Genomic DNA, 20,706 nt, shown 5'->3' with positions numbered 1-20,706 from the left:
GGCTTCCCAGGCCCAAGCAGAGCCTGCCCCGGGGCCCTGGAGAGGGGCGAGGGGCATCGCCCCAGAAGCGGGCAGCACAGGCCGGGTAGCCAGGGCCTGGCGCGGAGGTCAAGGTTACCGATGAACTCGCTGCGCAGCTGGGCGCGGGCGCGGACGTCCTCGGGGCCGAGGATGATGGCGTTGACCACGCTGAGCAGGGTGGCCACGTAGGGCACGTTGTCGCTGTCTGAGAGCTCACTCATGATGACGCTGAAGCGGTACTGCTGGCCGCACACTGTCTGCAGGGTAGCGGGGGCAGGCAGGGGTCAGCGTGCCCCCGGGCTCTGGCCCAGCCCCCGCCACACGTGGCTCACCTTGTAATGGTCCAGGGCGTCCAGGGTCAGCGCATGGCCCTCTGGCGAGTAGATGCACAGGGCGGCCAGCAGCTCAAACACCTGCTTCTTGACCATCATGTTGGACGTGTCCAGAGCTGCCGGGGGAAGGGGCCTCTCAGAGGGGCTTGGGGCCCCCTCCTCCTGGTCCTGCCCTCCCCCTGCCTGCACCCGCTTCCCGGCCCAGGCTCCCACCCTACAGCTGCCAACCTGCTGGGCTGGCAGAGACCAGGGCCCACTGCCCACATCAGGCACTGGTCTCTGGACATGCTGGCTGCCCCCAGGGCCCCCGGAAGGGGTGTGGAGGCAGGTGCAACCCCAGTCACTGGGGTTCTAATCCCGACGGCCCTCAGGTCTAAACTGGGGGCTCTTGGCCCAAGGCCCACACCGGTACCCCTCGCAGCACTGAGCCCATGTTTTCTCCAAACTTAGAGCAACCGTGTTTATGACCGACAGCCCACGAAGCCTCCTTGTCCCCGGGCGCCCCTGCCTCCCACCACATTCCTGGAGCTGGGGAAGCTCTGGGGGTGTCTCCTGGCTGACCCTGCTGAGACTAAGGCACAAAGGACTCTGCAGACGCCAACGGCCGGGCCTGGGCCGGGTGTTCTCTGGTTCACTCGCCCACATGCGCCCTGCCTGCCCTGGAGCCCCATGCATCAGTGGGGGCAGCACAGTCTTGCGGGCGGAGCATGCAGTGACCACTGACCACCAAAGGCCACCTGGGGTCTCCCCCAGGTTGGGGACTAAGTCTGGCCACAGCCTGGGGAGACTCCCTAAAAGAGGTTGACAGTGAGCCTGAGCTCAGAGAGTGAGCAGGACTGACGTGGGCACCGCAGCCTGAGTGGGGGAGGAGGCGCCCCCAGGAGGCCAGTGCAGAGGTGGGGGTGGGGGTGGAGAATGATGCCAGCGGGGGACCAGACCTGAGGAGCTGAGCCCCGGCTGAGGCCGAGGAGCTTGGAACCAGGCAGAGTGGAGGGGGGCCCCCTCAGATGGACATGTGTTTCTGATCCAGGTGACTCCGATTGCCACGGTGTGGACGGGGCCCTCAAGGCCAGAGAAACCTCAGGCTGCGGCAAAGCCTGGACTAGCACCAGGCGGAAACGCAGGGGAAGTCACAGAGCGGAGCGGGCAAAGGATCACGTTGCAGTGTCCCGGCTTCAGAGTGGGCGGGCGGGGAAACTGGCCCCTCCTCCAGGAAGCCCTACCCCCTGCCCCTGGCCAGGCCCACCCTGCACGCGCACGCGCGCGCGGGCCTCACCCAGGGAGAGCTGGCGCACGTAGGCCTGGTTGCTGAGAATGTACTGGATGCCCTCCTGGGAGTTCATGACGGCGCGCACGCAGCTGACGCACGTGAGCTGCAGCAGGGCGTCGGCGATACGAGCGACGCCGCGGCCCGACAGGCGCGCCAGGGCCTCCAGCAGCAGATCCAGGCCACTCTGCTCCAGGAACTGCACCATCCAGCCACCGTCGCTGCCCTCCAGCCGCTTGCGCAGCCCCGAGTAGTTGACCACGGAGGGCACCTGCAGCAGCCGGATGCAGAGCTCGGGCTCGGCGCTCTCCAGGTTGGCCTCCGTGGGGTCCGAGTCCTGCGGCCCCAGCTTCTCCTTCAGCGCCGCCCACTTGCGCTGCGCGCCCTCCTTCACCGACATCTTGCTCAACTGCGGGCGGGAGGAGACGGCTGTGAGCCCGGGGCCTACAGGGCATCCGCGGCCCAGCGAGGCGGGGGCAGGCAGTGTCCCCTGCCCGGTGTCTCCACCTGCCGACCGAGGACTCGCCTGCTGACGCCCTGGGGACCCGCCGTGCTGGCGATCCCTCATCCCGCCAGGCCTCCTCCCCACAGGCGTCCCCTGTGCCAAGCACCTCTTACACCCATCCCGTCTCGGTCGTCATAGCAACCAAGGAGGCCACACCCCTGCCCTCACGGTAGGCACCAAGACCCCAGGAGGCCTCACTGGCAGGAAGGCCACTGACCTCGTGGTGCTCAGGCAGCAGAAATGGTGTCTCTGGGGCTCCTTCACCTGGGCCCCAGGGTGCTCCCCTGCCCAGTGGACAGGCTCAGATGGGGATAATAGGGTGGGCGGGGACAATTCCACACCCGGGGCATTTCCAGACTGCCCACGGCACCAGGAATGTGGCTGGCTCCAGGGTCATGTGCAAGGCCCACTCGATTCCAGGCGCAACCAGGGACCTTTGGGGAGCAGCCTTGCCAGGCCCCAGCTTCTGCGGGCCTCACTTTGTCAGTCAGCGTGCAGGGGGCAGGAACCAGCGTCCCCCAGGCCCGGGGCTCTCGGACACTGACCTGGATTCAGCTACAGGAAGTCTGATCGCGGCCCAGAGAACATCCCCCAGAGGGTGGGGGGTGGCCCAGGTCAGGACATTCCCAAACATTCCCTTCTCAGAACAGAAGAGTGGGACAGGCGGGGAGTCTCTGTCATCACTATGACTGGTTGAGCCCCTCTCCTGGGGCCCAGGGCTGTGATGTGGGCCCCCACCCGAGCCCTGGGACTGGCCCAGAGGGTCAGAGGTAGCCCAGGCTCTTCTGTGACCATGTATGGTCTTGTATTTAGCGTGTGAGCGGGGCAGCGTGGAGCTCCTGGGCTGGAGGCCCGAGGGGCAGGGCACGGCGACACCACCGCACCTCATCCGGGGGGCCTCAGGCTGGCACTGCCCACTGTGACTTCTGACCTCCCACCACCCGGAGGGGGGCACGGTACACCCCCCACTTCACAGGAGGGAACTGGAAGCGGCATCCAGGGAAGTAGGGTCACGCACGTGCCCAGAGTCCCAGAGATGGAAATGGTAGAGCGAGGCTGGCCCCCAGAAGGTGGCCTGGGGCCCTTGAGAGGCTGGCACCCACTGTGGCATCACCCTAAAGGCTGCTGGCTCTGGCCAGTTACGGGGGAGACCCCGGAGGCCAGCTGGGGTCATGCGGGAGACAGGCTGAAGGGGCTAAGGGCCCAGGTGCGGCTGCCCGGCAGGGCCCGGGGTCCCCAGCACTTGCTGGTCACTCCTGGAGGCCCCTCCCACCCTGGGTGAGGGTCTTGGGTGTCCTCCCCTGTGAATTAGGAGACGGCCCGGCCGCTGGGCCAGGCAGCTGATGTTTGTCAAACGGGAGCAGAACTGAAGCTTTGCCCTCAGTTCGACGGGAACGATGCCTGTTTCCCTTCCTCCATTGATACGGAGGGATGAGCTAGCAGTGGGGAATCTGCAGCAGCAAAATAGACGTGAGGCTTTTCTTAGATAGAAATAAGACTTTCCTGATAGACAAGGAGAATAAGAAATCAGTGAACAGGCTGGGGAAAAAGCGTAAACAGGCCGAAAAGAGTTTAAAAATCTTAGTTATTCTTTAACTGTTGCCACTAACAAACACCCGTAGGTAGACCTGTCCTCAGCAGAGCTAATCACTCTCTGACTTCAGGCGAACTGTACTCTGTGTCGGGCCTTATCCTCCCCACCCTCACTTGCTGCTGTTGCTTTAGTCGCTCCGGCGTGTCTGACTCTTTGCGATCCCATGGACTGTAGCCCGCCATGCTCCTCTGTCCATGGAATTCTCCAGGCAAGGATACTAGAGTAGGTTGCCATTTTTTTCTCCAAGGGATATTCCCAACCCAGGGACTGAACCCTGGTCTCCTGCCTTGGCAGGTGGATTCTTTATCACTGAGCCACCAGGGAAGCCCCACACGTGTAGCATTCTACATTTCAAAAAGACGATCAGGAGTTGATAACTTCAGGGACACCAGACTTGGTGATGTCAGCTGAGTTGCCTGATGTCAGCTGTGACCATTTTGAAACTTTGCAAAAGAAAAGGAAAAGGAAAAGGAAAAGAAAAAAAAAGGCAAGGCCTTTACGAGGTCATGAAGCCTCCCCCGTCCCGAGAGAGGGGCAGCGCTTCTGAGGCACTGGCCTAGTGTTTCCCTCTTGCCTGGCAAATAGTGAGCCTGCCCCTTTCTCTCCACCAAACTCTGTTTCTGCATTTCTTCTGTTTGGCATTGGTGGACAGGGAGTCAAGATTTTGGCAACACCTGAGTTTCCAGAGCCTCCCCCTACCCCTGGGGGCCTCCTGGCAGTTGAGCAGCCCCTCCTCTGTCTGCAGGGGGACCCCCATCCCTTATCCTTCCCCCTGCCCTGCAGGACCCCTGGGTCCTCCCAGGAGGCAGACTGGCTGGGGCGGCGGGGGTGCGGGGGACATTGACCACTGTGCTCCCAGCTCCAGCCCTCTCAGCAGACCCTGGCCAAGCCTCAGGTCAGGCTGCTGCAGCAGCTGGGGGGGTGGGGGTGGGGGCATGCGGGGTGTCCTTCAGCCCTCCCCCAGGGGCCCCTGCGGCCCCGGCCCTGTGCTGGACCTGGCCCGCCCCACGGCTGCAAGGTTTAACCCACCCTCCAGGCCCCCAGGCACTCACCCAGACACGCAGGACCTTCCGGCTGCCTCTGCCCACCCAGGCTGGGCCCTGCCTGGGGCCGCCCCCCGCACTCCCCTGGCTTCTCATCACTGCTGCCCACCGACTCGCCCAGTTGCCCCTCGATGCGCCCAGCTGCCCCTCTGGGGCAGCCTCGTGGTGTGGGGGAGGGGCACTCCCACCAGCACCGTGAAGAGCCCAGCGGACAGACAGATCTCCGCACACACTGCCACCGGCCGTGGGTGCCGCTGCTTAAGGAGCACCCAGAGCTGACCCTCCCTTCCTGCCCCCGCCTCCCCTGGCCCGAGGCCCCGGCTGCCTGGCACAGGCTGGGCGGACACAGCAGAACTCTCCCAGGCCAGCACTCTGGCGTCCAAGTGTGTCTCCAGCCAAGAGCCCCAGGAGTCCCCTGACGTGGAGAAACAAGCTCCCAGAGGCCACCCGGCCACCAGAGCTGCCCCTCCGGTGCCGCCCAGGTTTCCCCACACACCCCTAATTCCCAGGGCCACCGGTTCAGTGCCCCGAAAGAACCCCATAGGGGAGCCCCTGGGTCTGAGGGGAGGGGAAGCACCGCTGGTGACCAGCCCGGTCTGCCCACCATCCGCCTGACCCTAGGCCCTGTGTCCTGCAGCCGAGCTGCCCTGGCTGTCCGCAACCCCCTCCACACACAGGCACTGAGCCAGTCAGAGGATGCAAAGGGCTCCACTGGCCGCGTCCCACACGGCCCAGTGAGCACGGGGCATCCAGCTGGGAGCGTGAGCTCAGCTAGGGACCCAGAGGCTGAGGTGGGTGAGTTTTCTCCCTCTGATGCCTACCAGGTTGCCAGCCTCATCCAGGGTCCACCTGGTCAGGCCCGAGGCCAAGGACATCCTCCTAGAAACATTCCCACCACTTTTCAGGATAAAGAGTGAGTACGTAAATGGACCTCAGCAGACCACATACAGAGCCCTGACCCACAGCTGCAGCCACCAGACCAGAACACCCAGCACCCCCACAGGAAGCGGCCCAGGACGCGGCCCGCTCCCTGTGGGCCAGACCTGCAGGACATCAGACCCCTATCTCTAGCGACAGCCCCGGAAGCCCTGCGACGGCCCTGGGACATCCCCCGACGGCACAGGCTTCATCAGTAACCCACAGCTTCCTGGGCTTTGTCCTCGCTTCCCAGTGAGGACAAAGCAGAGAAAGTTGGACAGGACAGGACATCGCCCAGCCACCGCGTGGGGGCCCTCATCTCCCTCAGCCGTCCAGCTCTCCCAGCCCTGCTGCCCCCATCAGGACCCGGGAAGCCCCGTCCTGTAAAGCAGCTTCCTGTACACAGAAAATAGTTTAACATAGTAATACGTGTTACATAGTCAAGGGTGTGTAGGTAGCGTTCTATGTATACAGTAACCACACGGCGGTGATTCCCTGGCTGCTGCAATTCCGAATAAACAGCTTTGCCTCTTCCCTTCTGGGTGGTGACTGAGCATCTCTGCAGAGAACACTGGAGGGACTCGAGGGAACCAACGTTTACGGCTCTCAGGAGCACAGGCTGTGGGCGACGGCCCCTGGGGACAACGCAGGGACCCTGCGTGGGAGGCAGCGAGCCGGAAGGCGGGCTGCAGCGGGTTTTCATACTGAAACTTGGGCCTGGCGGGCTCTCACGGCTGTGGTCATCCAGTCCGTGGGTGCCCGGCTCTCAGCCCTGGCCGTGCTCAGCCTCGGCCTGCCCTGTCCACCGGCTGAGCGCCCACCCTGCAGCCAGGCCGGGCGCAAAGACCAGGGCTCCGAGGGGCGGGGCCTCGGCTGTGCTCTGGGCGGAGCCGAGGCCCAGAGCGGGCGGGGGCGCAGCTCTGTTCCGGGCGGGGCCCCGAGCTCAGGAATGTGTTCCCGGCGTTCAGGGCTCCCTCAGGCGAGGGCCGTGGCCAGCCCACCAAGGGCAGGCCCTGCGCAGAATTTGGAATCAGCACCGCAGGCTGAAAAAGTCTGGAGCTCCCAGGGTCCAAGTTCAAGAGGCTCAGGCCAGACCCTGTGCCTTGGGCATCTGAAAGGTCAGGTTCTTCAGCACCTCTTCTGTCCTCCAAGCAGCCCACCCCACCCCCCACCGAATCTACAGCGGACAAAGGGAAGGGCCGTTTGTAGGGAAAGCCCCCGAAGCTCTGACATTAGTGGGACGTTGCCCACAGATTCTTAGCGTTCATCTTTCTTCTTGCGTTAACGTGGGGTGTCCTCTGGGAAGGGGTCATGCCTTCCCCATCCGACTGGGGCTCTGGAAGATAGGGTCTCCCTCTGAGCTTTCCCAGGGTCCACTCACTGATCTGGCTGTCCTGCTCACTGGCATCACCCAGCCCACACAGGTGCCACCTCCTCAGACACCCATCTGGCTCTCCTGCACATGGCCAGCCTGGCATGGTGATGCTGGCCCCTCCACCTGGGTGCCCTCATACCTGGGCAGTGGTGCTGACCAACAGGAAGCCATTACCTCTGCCTACAATAATCAAACTCTGTGTGTGTGTGTGTGTGTGTGTGTGTGTGTGTGTGTAGCAGAGGGCAGGGTCAAAGTTGGCCTCCCAGACCCCAGAGACCAGCCCCTGCTGATGGAGAAGCTGAGCCGGGCACACATTGGGCTGTGTCCTGGACACGCACTGAGCTGCGGCTGGGAGGCCCTGGAGGGGTCCAGGGCCCACTGGGCTTTGGGCAGCCTGGTGGGTGGGCAGCCCAGCCATGGGACTGAGCCTCTCACCTTGTGGAAGTGGGTGGGGTTCTCTGTTCCGCAGTCCCTGTTGGTGAGGGGTGCAGGGTGAGGGGGCTGGGGCTGGGGCAGGGACTAGGGCTAAGGAAGGCACCTGTGACGGGCAACGGTTGCTAGCAGCCGGGGAGACAGCTTGGGGCAGCCCTGCTGGCATCAGCACTGAGCTGGGGTGCTTCTGTGCCCAGAGCCAGCAAGGCTGGGGGCGGGGCGCACAGAGTGAGCTCGTCTCCCGGGGGTGGGCGGTAAACCCGCAGGAGCGGGGTTCCGGAACTGGGAGGCAGGGGCTGCCACACAATATTTTTAGCTCCTACAAAACCAAAATTTTTCCACTGCCTGGCAACTCTTGGATTACATTCCTGGCAGCTCCCTGGAGCTCAGGGGCAGCCCAGGCCCTGCCCGGTGGGAGGGGGAGCTGAGGCTGCCCTGCCGTGACTTCCTGTCTCCCTCCTTTCCAGAATCTCTGCTTCTCTGTGTCATCTTCGCCAGGCCCCGAGCCCTCTGGGGATCTCGACTGACCTGTGTGGGTCACCTGCTTTGGGCTTGTCCCAGGTAGGGAGTCCTGCAGACAGGGGGCCTCAGGGAGGAGACTGAGTGTCCGCCCACCGTCCACCCGTGCTTGGGCAAATCCCCCAGGGCCTCAGGCATGTAGGGTCCCACGGTTCCCTGGCCCATCTCCTGTCCACACAGCCCTCCTGCCCACTGCCACCTACGTCTCCAGGATGGAGTGCGAGGCCTCTGCCTCCTGAGCCTCACTGTGTGAGGAGGCTGGCTGGCCACCGTGGCACCCAGCAGCAGGAGAGAGGGACTGGGGAGGCGGGTGGGCACCAAGACGTCCAGGGCAGGGCCGAACTACGAAACAGAGACGACCACCAGGCGGCTGGTTGCACTGTGGGATTCCAACCACGTGAAATGGCGTGTGTCACACAGGACACACGCCAGATGCTAAGAGAGGCCGCATCCAGGGGGCGTATGGTCGTCTCACAGTGAGGAAGGGAGTCCGCAAGCACAGTGGCAGAAGGCGACCGGCGGCATCTCACAGGGAGACCTGGGCTCCGAGCGGCTCTGTCCCCAGCTCGGTCACCAGAGCCAGGAGCCGGCTCTCCTGCGCTGTGAGCAGAGAAGGATCGGGGCCCGGGCGGGCTGCACCAGCAGTCGGGGGAGCCAGGCCGGGGCTCGGTCCCTGGTGCCCCAGGACCTGGGTCAGGTTGGGGTGACAGACAGACCTCTCTGGACCCCACCGTCCTCGTTAGGAGCAGGAGTTGGTGGGGGCCCCACAGGGCGCCCCTCGTAGGGGACTGACTCGACAGGAGACACTTGCCACTGCGGGCGGTGGGTGGTGCCGCCCCTGCACTAGGCGCACTGGGAGGAGGGTCCACCCCGAGCTAGGCACTGCGGGTGCTGGGTTTTGGGAACGGGCTTGAGGGGCTCTGGGAGTCCCCCTCCCCCAGGATGAGCCAGCTCGGGTTTGGGTGCAGGGAGAGAACAGGAAGGGTGGAGGCACCTGACACCAGGAAGCCCAGCTTTCGCTTCCACCTGCCCTGCGGGCTCACGGGGGCCGCGTCCGTCCTTGCCTTCCGCTGTCACCCCTTCTCTGGGCTCAGCACTCCAGGTGCACAACAAGCCGGGCTAACAGGGAGTGCCCAGAGGCCTGGCCACCTCTGCCAGTCTCGGGTTCTGGTCAAGCTTCCGGGGGCCTGAGGCTGGAAAGATGGGGAGCGGCTCGGGGGCCGACGGGGACAGTGGTCACCACCGCCACCCTCTATCGCAGAGTCAGCGGTGGCGCTTGAGGGAAGTGACGTGTGCAGGCCTGCGGTTAGAGGGTGAGGAACTTGGGGGCGCCCCAAGGGGCAAGGTGTCTGGCCACAGCGTCCACCTGCAGGCTCTGCTGGGCCGCACGCAGACCCGGGGCTCACTGCCAGCGTCCCCTCTGCCCGGGTTCTCTCCCCGAAGAGCAGACACAGCTCAGGGCAGGAAGTGTAGGTCCCTCCCCTGGCCCCTGCACCCTGCAGGGAAGGCCGCTCAGGGAGGATCCGCGGAGTTGGGTAAAGGAGGGGGTCAGGCCAGCTTCAGTCACTGACCACCCTGTGCCTGTCTGGGGGTCTTGGGGTTAGACATGAAGGCCACCCACTGCCTGCCCCAGGGTCCCCCCAGCCGCAGCCCCGCCTGTCCTGTGTCCCCGGTCCAGGCTGCCTGCCCAGAGGAGGGAGAACAAAGCTGCAGAGTGGGGAGGGGGAGGGCCCAGCCTCCAGAGCCTGGCACCACCAGGGGCTGTGGCCAGGGCCTGGGGGCAGGGGACAGCTCAGGTTCCAGCTGAGACCAGGCTCTGCTGCGGACCAGCCATGTCCCTTGGGCACGGACCTCAGGACCCCTGGGCCCTGACTCCTATCTTCACCCAGGGATAAGCAGGTTGATGCCACCCCACCCCCTAATCTGCCAACAGATCCGTGGATGCCAGCTGCAAAGCAGGCCCGCCACTGCCAGAAAGGGCGGGCCCCTGCCCACTGCCACCTCCTCGGCTGGCTCACTGGGTGACGCTGAGCGGGAGGGTCACCGCCTTCCAGGGCCCCACTCAGCACTCCTGGGCCTCCCGACCCACGTGGCCGGTGCCAGCAGCCCGACTGGACCGGGCGAGCAGGATCCTCAGTGTTGGGCACAAGATGCTGCATGCTGTTCCTTGCCAGGCACCAAGGGCCAGGCCCACCCTGGACTTGGTTTTCGCATCTGTAAAATGGCCAGGATGCTGTCCAGGGACCTGGGTTGGCTGAGTCACTGCCGCCTGCAGAGGGCCGGGCCCACCTGGCCAGCTCCCCCGCTCCTCTCAGAGGTGACCGCCCAGGTCCTGGCCGTGCCTCCATCTGGACAGCCTGATCCTGCCCCCAGGGAACAGCCCGGAAGCACAGGGGCGGGGTGGTGGGCATGGGTGTCCCCAAAGTGGGCAGCAGCTGATCTGGGCACCCCGGGCTGGTGTTCTCAGGCCATTCACACTCGTGCATGTGGGGCGGCAGAGCCAGGCGGGAGAGGGGGATGGCCAGCGCCCCCCACACCCCCTGCTCCGGGGGCCTGGGAAAGAGCAGATGTCTGCTTCCTGGCTGCTGCGCGGGCGGCCCTGCAGAGCTGTGCGTGAGCAGAAACGGGGACGCTGGTCCAGGTGCATGGGTGAAGGGAGGCAGGCTCCACACTGAGGCTGCGTCCCAGGGTCCCAGAGGACCCGGCACCAGGCCAGACGGGGAGACTGAGGCCCCCTCACCCAGCTGGGCAGGGCCCACGCTGGTATCCACGCCCGGATCCACCAGCATGGGCAAGGATCAAGGCCAAGCTGAGGGACAGAGCAGTGCCTGCCCCGCAGCGGGGTCTGCTGGGAGAGCGTGTGTACGTGGGTGTGGGGGGGGGGGCACCACTGCTTGCGGGGCGAGAGGCTGGGCCTCTGCCCACAGCAGCCCAGTGCGGACTCCGAGGAGCCTGGGAAAGCACCACCCAGGGCTGTTCATGCGGCCAGAGCGAAACGGCCCTCTCCGCCTTCCCGACCCACAGCGCACAGCGCTCACCTTTGATGCTAGGTCTCAGTGGCACCATCTGCAGAAGGGGTGCAAAACACGCTCTCCCACACCTCCCTAAGCATGTTTTCAGGCTGGCTTCCCATCTAAGGAGGGCGCCGCTCGATGGCCCCAGTCGAGCGGGCCTCCCAGCAGTGCAGGCCGCACAGCCTCTCCCGAGGGTCTGCCTTCCCTGTTGGGGTCCAGGCACAGCCTCGTGGGAACAGGTGGTCCCCTAGTCCAGCCTCCTTCCCTATCAGGCCCCAGGGTGCTCTGATGGGGACTCAGCTCGCCAAGTCGGGGGCTGGAGGGTTCAGGACTAGCCCATGAGCAGGGGGATGCCTGAGCGGGGCCCTCAGGAGCTGCAGCTGGAAAGAGTCGGGGTGAGGGAGGGGTGGGGGGACGGGGGCTGCAGGAAAGTGGCCTCGCCCTCGCCCTTGGCCCCTCGGTCCTCAGACAGCTCAGGGGGGCCCTTCACCCATGTCTGCCCCCTCTCCCACTCCTAGGAGGGTCCGCTGCTTCGAAGAATATGTGGCTCCTGGCGTCCAGCGCTGCCATCAGTCTGCAAGGGCTGCTGTGCTCTGGAGTCACACAGGGCGGTACCCCGAGGGTGGGCCAGCACCTGCCCCCCACTGCAGGCCCAGGGGCAGGGGGCGCTGCTCGGCCAGGACGAAGCTCCCCCAGCTCCCAGAGCGTCGCTGGCGGGACCCTGAGGCGGCTGTACCCACATGCCTGCTGTTCCTGTGGGGACTGCGGGGGTGACGAGGGGCAGGGGGACAGCCCGGCCTCCGGGTTCTGGATCCCCGGGCTGCCCACTTCTCTCCCCCTCGGGACAGTAGTTTCCCCATGCCCAGCATGGTGAACACCGCGCTCCAGCCCCTGTAGAGGCTGGTGCACACAGTAGGGGCTTCATTGGCACCTCTTTCCAGGACGGCGGGCACTGATCCTGTCAACCAACCACCCCGTCTTGGTCTCCTCTTCTGTGAAACACAAGCAACCCTCACCCGGGGGGCGTGATAGTCAGAGAGCAGGTGGGGACGTTCAGGCCAGTTCACCGATTCCTTTCCTCCATTCATTCGGCCCACAGACCCTCGGGCTGTGGCGGGGACTTCACCTCTGGGATCCCCCTCTGGCCGCCCTCACAAGCCAGGGGCTCGAGCCCACCTCTGGGCACACTGCTGCCTGGGTCCAGGCCAGGCCAGCTAGTCATGCCTGCACGCAGGGCCATGCCCCTCTCACCGCCCAGGATCCATCCCTCCCTCCCGCCACCTTCACGAACCAGCTCACTTTTCCAACCAGGGAGACAACTGCACTTTGACGAAAGGCAAACGGAGTCTATTCAGGGCACAGCTTCCCGGGCCCGGTTTAAGGGGGAGGCGTGTGCAATTAGCTCCGACAGCCCGTCAGCACCTCCACGCAGTGGAGGCCTCACCTGGTGGTTAACTCTCTGTCACGAAGGAGCAGAGCCTTCGGGGAAATGGCCACCTGCGTGGGTCACGGGAGGGCAGCCTCACCAGTCACCAGGGTTCACGCCAGCGCCCCCTCCACCCACACCTGCCCTGATAACCTGTCAGCTCCAAGCTGGGCACTGGCAGCTCCTGGGAGGGTGGACCTAGGCAGTGGTTGAGAGGGGCTGACGGTACCAACTGGGCTTTGAGCAGAAAGTTGGTGCTGGGCTGGACAGGGGTGGGTGGGAACGGTGTGAGGTCTCAGACTCCAGACTGGGACCCAAGGCCCTGGCAGCAGCTGCAGGAGGGCCGCAGCATACACGCCACCCCCCTGCCCCCTCCCCTGCCCTGGGCAGCCATGCCAGGGAGTTTAGGGCTTTGCTCCGGGTCCCCAACTCCTCCACTGCTGGGCGACATAGGAGGTCCAGGCCTGAGCCACTGTCCCCACTCTGTGGGTGAAGATAGGGAAACTGAGGCCCGAGAAGGCCAGAGTCCTGGCGGTTCCCATTGCCAGAGGAAGAAGGGGGAAGGGCTGGTGGGGAGGGGACTTCCCAACCCCTGATCCTGCATGGGTGTGCCCGACCTCTGGCCTTGTTCCTGATTCCTGGCTGGGGCAAGGGCTTGGCCATCACAGGGCCTCTGACTCCTGGTGTGTCTGGCTGGGGAGGGGCAGCCTGGGGCCTCAGGGGTCAGGCGGGCAAGCTGGGGGTGGGGGGCGGTACAGATTCCCTCCTGAGGTTGTGGTCACTCCCCAGGTTCTTCCCCAGGAACGGGGTCCCAGGGTGGGTCTGGAGGAGTAGGGGCCAGACTGCCAGCCCTATTCCGGAGGACGGAGGGCAGGGCCGGGGGCTCAATCCCCCAAGGCCTGCCTGAGGGGTGCCCAGGCCCCTGCGCCCACTGCTCCCCGGCACCTACAGACCCAGCAGCTCAGCCGGGGCTGCAGGCCACCGCGTGCCCTGTGTCACCGGGGCGGCGGTCGCGAAAATGAAGTTTATTTTCCCAACTGTGGCTGATTCATGGTCAGGATGTGGCGGCCGCAAGGCGGGGGAAACCTGCCGGCACTGGATAGGGCGGCGGCCCGGCCGGCCCTCGGCCCACCACTCGCGGGCAGCGCGCGCTCGGGCGGCGTCTCCGCGCCGGGGCCGGCAGTCTGGGGCGGGGCGCGAGCCGACGGGGCCGGGGCGCCGCGGGATCCCCGCCCGGGAGCTGGGACCCAGCTGCCCTGCGCCGCGGGGCTGCGGGCCGTCCCCCGGGCTGCACACGCCGCTACCCCAACTCCGCTCCCGAGCCGCAAGCGCCCCACGGCCCCGACTCAGTTTCCCCGCGGCTCCCGGCCGGCCCAGAGGGCGCGGACTTACCGGACAGGGACGGCGGCCGAGGGCGGGGATGGGGCCAGCGTTCGGTCGGGGTCGGATGAGGGGGCCGCGGGCTGCCGGCCCACCTTGCGGCTCCGCACGGCTCGGGTTCGGGCTGGGGCTCAGGCTCAGAGGGGCGCGCGGGAGGAAGAGGAGGCGCCGCCCAGCCCCGCCCGCTGGTGGCCACGTGGGGAGCGGGCGCGGGCCCGGGGCGGAGTCTACTGGGGGGCTCCTAGAGAGGCCCCGCACACCGCTGCCCGAGCCCCCGCACACCGCTGCCCCCCGGGCGGGGCGCCCAGGGACTCTCCCCAAGCCCGTAAATACCCGCGCCACCTACGCCAGGGCTCGATCTGTTCCCGGCCCTCCCAGTTTCTCTCCTGCCCGGCGGGGGTGGCTCTGGGGGGTGGGACACACGGAGCGGGGAGTGGGGGTCCCGGGAAAGCTCTGAAAGTGGACCCCCAGCCTCAGCCCTCTCTGCCCGCCACCCTCCCTGGGCTCCGCTGCTCCGCCCCCTCCCACAAACCTCCTGCAGGGCCCCCTGGCAGCGCGCCAGGTAACCGGCTTACCCACTGAGGCTTCCTGTCAAAGCCTGGCGGCAGGTTGACCAGCCTCCCGGGCCGTGCTCGCTGAACCCCGCGTGGGAGCCCCCTCGGGCCAGTTGACCCCGCGAACTGACGCCTGGGGTCCCCTTATGGTAGCTTGGTCTTCTGGATTCCAGAGCGCCCCCATCAGGGGGGGCCAGCCCAGGACCTGGTCCCTGGTCCCCAGCAGAGATGCGGTCTGAGTGGTCTCTGGGCCTGGACGCTGCTGGCTGCAGGCAGCAGGCCTGAGTGCCTCCCCCTCTTTCTGTCCTGCCTCATCACTCCTACAGACTAGGGTGTGGGGGGGAGGCCCGCATGGCACAGCAGGAGGCCAGCCCTTGGGGGAAGGGCAGGGGTGCCTTCAGCCCCAGGCCTGGTGGGGGAGACACCACCCTGCCCGCAGGGTCCTGCACTGGCAGGGCCTTACCTGAACTGCTGAGCTGTAGTTCCCCATCTGTTAAAGAGATGGACGGTTTGGCCTAAAGGTTACTTACTGGTGAGATGAGCGCAGTGGGTGAAACATCTGCACTGAAGGCTTGGGCTTATCAAATCTCCCCCGAGACCGCGGCCTTTGGACCCTGGGGGAGTGGGGCTGGGGGCTGAGGGCTCACAGCGGGTGGGCAGCTGGGAGCAGATCCTTCAGATAGGGGTCCAGGTGGCTTCACAGCCTTGCTCCGTCTTCTCCCTGGGGCCAAGCACACACCCCTTGGTGCCCAGCGCGCCCCTGCGGGGGCGGGGCTGAGACTGGCGGATGCAGCCCCTGCCGGTCCAGCGGCCTCAGCCCCCGGAGTCTCCTCGGCTCCGCCCTGGTGTGGGAGCAGCTTCTGGCAACAGGCCAGTGTGGAATGAGTGCCGGGCGTGCCAGGTGAGCCACCAAGGAGGGTGCACTGGCTCCTGGACACCGTAAAGCCAGTGACCTGTGTGTGTGGCGGCCGCCCGTGCTGGGACAGCCATTCTTGGAATGCGCAAATCCTAGCTCTGCAGACGTGCTGCTGCCTGGAAGGCTGGCTGGCACCCCCGCCCGGCGCCCTGGGCCTCTCCTCGACCTCCTGAAGCTTTCCTAGCTCCCCTGGGCTGGGTTTCAGGCCTCTCCATGCTCCCTGGGATCCAGCAGTTGGCCCCTCCCGGGGGAGTGCGGGGGGGTTGGCACTAGTCACTGACTCATGGGTCTCCCAGCCTGGCGCCTGGCTATAGCCGGTTGTGGTCAGTGGGTGTGTTTGTGGATCCAGAGGACGGAGGAGGGCAGGGGAAGACGGTGGGGAGTGACCTTCCAGCCTTCAGGCTGGGCTGGGGAGGGTGACCCAGCTGTGAGACCAGTGCTGAGCAGGGGTGTGTCCTGCGCCCCAGATCCCCAACTCTTACCCACCCGGGGGCGGGGAGCAGGCAGAGTCCTGAACCTCCCTCTCAGAGGCTGAAGAGGGAAGCCTGGCATTGGCTGGGAATCTGCGGATCGGCCACCAAGTCATCCAGTCATTACGCCCATCCACTTATCCATCCTTCCATCCATCCATCTGTCCACTCACCCACCCACTCATCCATCCAGGACTAGGTCTTCCTGGTGAGCAAGAACGGTGGGACCCAGCCCCGCTGCAGAGTGGCCGTGGCACCCCGGGCAGCTGCTCTGCCTCTGGTCCTGCTGATCGGGGCCTGACCACTCTGCTCATCTCCAGAAAGGTCAGCTCTGGTGGGGCAGCGGGCTCTGCCCTGGATCCGCTCCTCTGCCTCAGCCCCTTTCCTCTGTAGCCCGGCAGCTCCAGCTGCTGTAACCTCAACACCCTTTCAGGGCAGGAAGTGGACATCCTCTCATGCAGGAGGATGGACCAGGGCCCATCCCTGATCTGGGGAGGGGAGGGGGGACCCTGGTGGGACGGTGGGCTGGGTTGTCAGTCAGAGGCTCTGGTAGGTCAGTGACATCTAGCCTCTTCCTCTGAGGGTCACTCACACACTCAGGAGATTTTCATCATTTGCTGATCTGCATTTGGGAACTTCCCTACTCGCTAAAATCTATTTGTAACCCTAAAATCAGTACTTGTCTCGCAATCATTTGCTGATATGCATAGACCAGCAGAATTTCTGAGTCCCCAGCTGAGGTCAGAAGGAGCCACTCTGGGCTTTTTTGTTCAATCTCACGCTGCAAACACGGCCAGTTTAGCACTCAGTCTTCCACATTTTTGTGCTTTTGGGGGAGACAGTCCTGTTTCACGTGGCCCTGGCCCAGCCCTAAATGTGTCCAGTGTCCCTAAGTGCAGGAAGGCTGGGTGTGTTTCACAGAGAAAACATGTGTGTTTGAGGAGTTTCCTGTACATGTGAGTTTCAGGGCAGCTGCCTTGGGTTCAGGGCTCCTGAACCAGTAATACAATATGTACCAAATGCAGTGTCTTTGAACAGTAAGGAAAACAGAACAAGGTCATGTATTGATTGGCTGTTATTTCAGCCGTGGTCTGAGGACCCTGACTCTGGGCTCCCCCAGGGCGATGGCTCAGTTCTCCATAGTTCAGTGTTTGTGGTGACTCTACAGACGAGAAGGAAATGGCAACCCACTCCAATATTCTTGCCTGGAAAATCCCATGGACAGAGGAGCCTGGTGGGCTGCATGCAGTCCACGGGGTTGCAAAGAGTCAGGCACGACTGAGTGGCTAACATGACAGACCAGACCCGCAATCCTTGCTGCTGCTTTAGCCACTGGGCTGTCTTTTTCAGAGATTCAGGGCCAAGCCGGGGCCTCACGGGTCTCTGATCCCGGCTGGCCTGCCTCGCTGCAGCCACCCCTCGCGCCTCCAGACCCCAGGCCCCGCCCCGCCACAGCCCCCTGCTCGGCCCAGAATAGCTGGTTCCATTTGGCTCCCAGCCATCCTTGAATTAGGCTCTGAGCCTCTCCTCTGTGGAGAAGAATCCGCTGGCATCTGAGCTTTCCCGTGCAGGAAGAGTTTATAGATTTCATGCAGGGGATGGGGGTAAGTGGGCGGAGGAAGGGGCTCCTGTGGCCCCTCCGCCACCCAGAGGTGCTCTGCTCCCCGAAGGCCCCGGGACACATCTCTGCCCCTGCCCCTCCTTGCCCACCCCCTTGGGGGTCTCCGCCCCTTCTGGCCCACCCCTTGCTCAGCCTCTTCCTGACCCCAGCAGAACTCTCCTTTTTTCCCTCCAGAACAGTGGGGAGGTTTAAGGGTTAGAAATAACCCCAAACCCAAGTATGATCCTCTGCACCCACCTCTCCTGCCTGCTCAGTGCCTGGTCTAAGACTCCACTGTCTTTCCCACTCCTGCGCACTGCCCTCCCCCACCTCCCAGAGAACTCCCCCGCCAGGACCCCTCTGCAGGGATTCTCCGACTCCAGTCCTCCCCACCCTGGAAGGATCACTGTGCTCCCCTCTCCCAGGAACCATGGACCTCAGCCCTCCGTGCCCCGTCCTGTGGGGCAGCCGTCGGGCTCCCTGGCTGGACTGTGAGCTCCAGTCGGGGAGTGGCTGCGGCTCAGGGTGCCAGCAGCCCCCGAGTGTCCAGGATGTGGGGGTGGGAGGTAGGAGTGAGCTCCAGCTGCCTCCCCACCCCCAATCCTGCGTGCTCTGCCTCTGGGGCTCCCACTGCGTGTGCAGCTCCGAACCTGCCAGGCTCTCTGTGCCTGCGCGCCCTCCATCTCCCTTAGCTCTGCACCCAGCCCTCCTCTCTGTGGCTGCCTGGGTGGCACACCATTTCCTTTCGTCCATCAGGTCCTGATTACCTTGGCCATACTTTGGCCAAGTGAAAGTGAAGTCGCTCAGTCGCATCTGACTCTTAGCGACCCCATGGACTACAGCCCACCAGGCCCTCCCTCCATGGGTTTTCCAGGCAAGAGTACTGGAGTGGGGTGCCATTGCCTTCTCCGTTAACAGCGGCTAGGCATATTATATTTACCTGGAGCTGGTATACTCTGTGACAGCCTTAGTGCCCTCGGACATGGCATGCTTGGGTACTTTGGCCAAGGTAACTAGAAAGGTAACTAGAAATCAAGCTGTAACTTGACGAGCGGCGCCGGACCGAGCACCGCGGCTCGCAGCGCTCAGGGACAGCCAATTGCTGGTTGAGCGCCCTGGGCTGGGAGGATCCGTGGGGGGTGGGGGGTGGGGGCGGGACCTCACGGTGCGCAGGGTGCTGGGTGCTAAGCCATGCCCTAAGCCCGGCACTCTCATCCTGCCCCGAGTCTTACCCCAACCCTCTCCAGGCCACACCAGGGGAGGCAGCCAGAACCACATCTGGCACTGCAGAGGCAAGGGACAGCCACAGCGCCACGCTTTCCCTTGATGGCTATCAAGGGATGTTCTTTTTTTAACTTTTCACATTTTAAATTGTATCAATTTATTTACTGAACCCTGAACGCATTACTTAAGACCAGATTCACCAGGCTGTATAGGGGGAGGGCAGCAGCAAGACGCCCCCCTCCCTTCTTCAGCATCTGGGGAGCTCTGACCCCCGTGCTATTTCTTCCCGTCTGTGGGTCCCCACCACCCATGCCCCCCTCCCCAGGCTGGCACCTGCAAGGCACAGCTCTGTTTGCTCATTTGCTCCTGGGCCCGGCATGAGGCGCTGGGTGATGGGCAGGTAGCTGGGTGTGGATTGGCTGGCATGTGGGTGGGGAGCCCAGAAAGACCCCGCCTCACTGCCTCTGGTTCCTCCTCCACGGCTGGGCTGTGGTCCCTCCGGCTGCAGCTCGCCCCAGGGTGGGGTGTGTGTGTGTGTGTGTGTGTGTGTGTGTGTGTGTATGTGTAAGCTTTCCCCAGAAGACGGACACAGGGCTCTGGGAATGGGCAGCCCCTGGCCAGGGTCCCTGCTTACCCCAGCTAACAGAGCCTGGGCCTTTCTGGTTCCCCCCACTCACCCCCCCACCTCGTGTTGGCAGAGAAGTGGCCATGTCCTCCTGCAGCCGCTGACTCAGGCCCGCGTCATCTGGAAGAGCAGCTGAAGGGGAGGGGAGTGGCGGATGGGCAGGCTTGGTGTGGGCTGGGGGCCTGCAGGGCCTGCGGGCTGGGCCCTGTGCAGCCAGGGTGTGCTGCCCATGGGCAGAATTCCAGCGCTCTGGGCCTGTGCCGGCCTGCTGGAAGCCAGGCACACCGCTGCAGACGGTGGGTGTGGTGTCCAGCAATCCAGTCCAGGAGCCGTGTAGCCAGACGGCCCAGGCCCAGATCTGGTTTCTGCTGCTGATAAGCTGCCTGGCCTTGGCTGCTCAGAGCTGGGCCCCCCGCCCCCGTTGAGGGGGAAAGCAGTGACATTCCCACTGTGGTGGGGGGGGGGTCCTCTGAGCGGTCCCCTTCCCATCTGTGCCTCTGTCAGTGTCATGAAGTGTGAGGGGGCACCCTGGCTCAAGTCCAGGGGAGGCGGTGCCAGGCAGCTTCACTGGGGCAGGGACAGTTCCTCCAGACAGGCCAGGCGGGCAAGAGGGAGCCCTGAGGCACGGGTAGATGGGCTCCAGACTAGACGTTTACTGCTGGCTCCTGTTTGCATTTCATGGGCACAAAGAAGTGCGCTTCAGGCTGGATACTTACAGCTGCAAGCATTTCCTGAGACCAGAAATGGGTGGGCTCCAGTTGAGGAATTTACAATCAACCTCTGGATTGGCCTCCAAAACAGAAGTCACAATAGAAACTGGGTCAGCAGGCATTCTTTGTCTCTTGTAAACACCCTGAGGTAATAGTCACAGCAAGAGTCAAGGGACCAGTCAGGTCAGGGACAAAGAAGGGCAAGACCCTGTTTGAGTAAAGAATTACGGGATCTCCGCTCCCCCCTTTTTGGGGCAAGGGAAACACCACACACGTGCAGAAAGTTTCCTTGTGGGTCAAAAGTCAAGGAATAACGCCAGGTCATAATGAGTTTTGCTCTTCCCAGAAACCTTCATTTCGAGACTTCGAGATCCATCTTGGTTGAGGTGAGGGTCCTACCCAGGGAGGGTCCCAGGGTAGGTCAGGTATGGAAAAAGAAATCAGAGAGTTTGCTCAGGGTAAGCAAAGACCCAGAAGAACTGACCTAAATAAATGGCCTAACAGCCTCTGTGCGGCGCACCCCTCACGGCGGGGCGCTCACACCCTTCTGTCCGGGTGCGCGCCTCTGCCTTGCTGCCAGCTCATCTCCACAGTTTCCTCGGTGTGCTCTTCCACGTATTGTTGGGCTTTGTCTCTACTAATAAACTTTGTGCCTGCGTTTACAGTTTCTGCCTCTGTGATAAATGCATTGGTTTTTTGTTTTTTTTTTTTAACTGGGAACAAAGATCCAGGGAAAAATAGCTTCTAGCCTCTAGCCTTTGCTGGTCTGATGGCTGCGATT

At 64.0% G+C, this 20,706-nt stretch overlaps 1 protein-coding gene across 7 annotated transcripts in view; it reads right to left on the bottom strand.

The window, feature by feature from the left end:
- The window catches only part of INF2 (inverted formin 2), a 28,512-nt gene extending 14,032 nt beyond the window's left edge, over positions 1–14,480 (bottom strand). For 5 of the 7 annotated variants that reach the window (XM_059879389.1, XM_059879392.1, XM_059879393.1 and 2 more), the window contains exons 1-4: positions 4,772–4,981; positions 1,630–2,029; positions 354–469; positions 119–278 (exon numbers count right to left, since the gene is read on the bottom strand). In XM_059879389.1, coding sequence (XP_059735372.1) covers positions 119–278; positions 354–469; positions 1,630–2,029; positions 4,772–4,858 — 763 coding nt within the window. In that variant the 5' untranslated portion in view covers positions 4,859–4,981. Of the gene's footprint in view, positions 1–118; positions 279–353; positions 470–1,629; positions 2,030–4,771; positions 4,982–13,838; positions 13,960–14,401 lie in introns of those variants that run through there. The other 2 variants (XM_059879391.1, XM_059879390.1) reach the window with 2 other exon arrangements.
- Between the last annotated feature and the right edge of the window lie 6,226 nt (positions 14,481–20,706).

Source organism: Bos taurus, chromosome 21 (genome assembly GCF_002263795.3).
Source record: "Bos taurus isolate L1 Dominette 01449 registration number 42190680 breed Hereford chromosome 21, ARS-UCD2.0, whole genome shotgun sequence".
In the NCBI taxonomy this organism is placed as follows: Eukaryota; Metazoa; Chordata; class Mammalia; order Artiodactyla; family Bovidae; genus Bos; species Bos taurus.
This window is presented reverse-complemented; position numbering and strand designations above follow the sequence as displayed.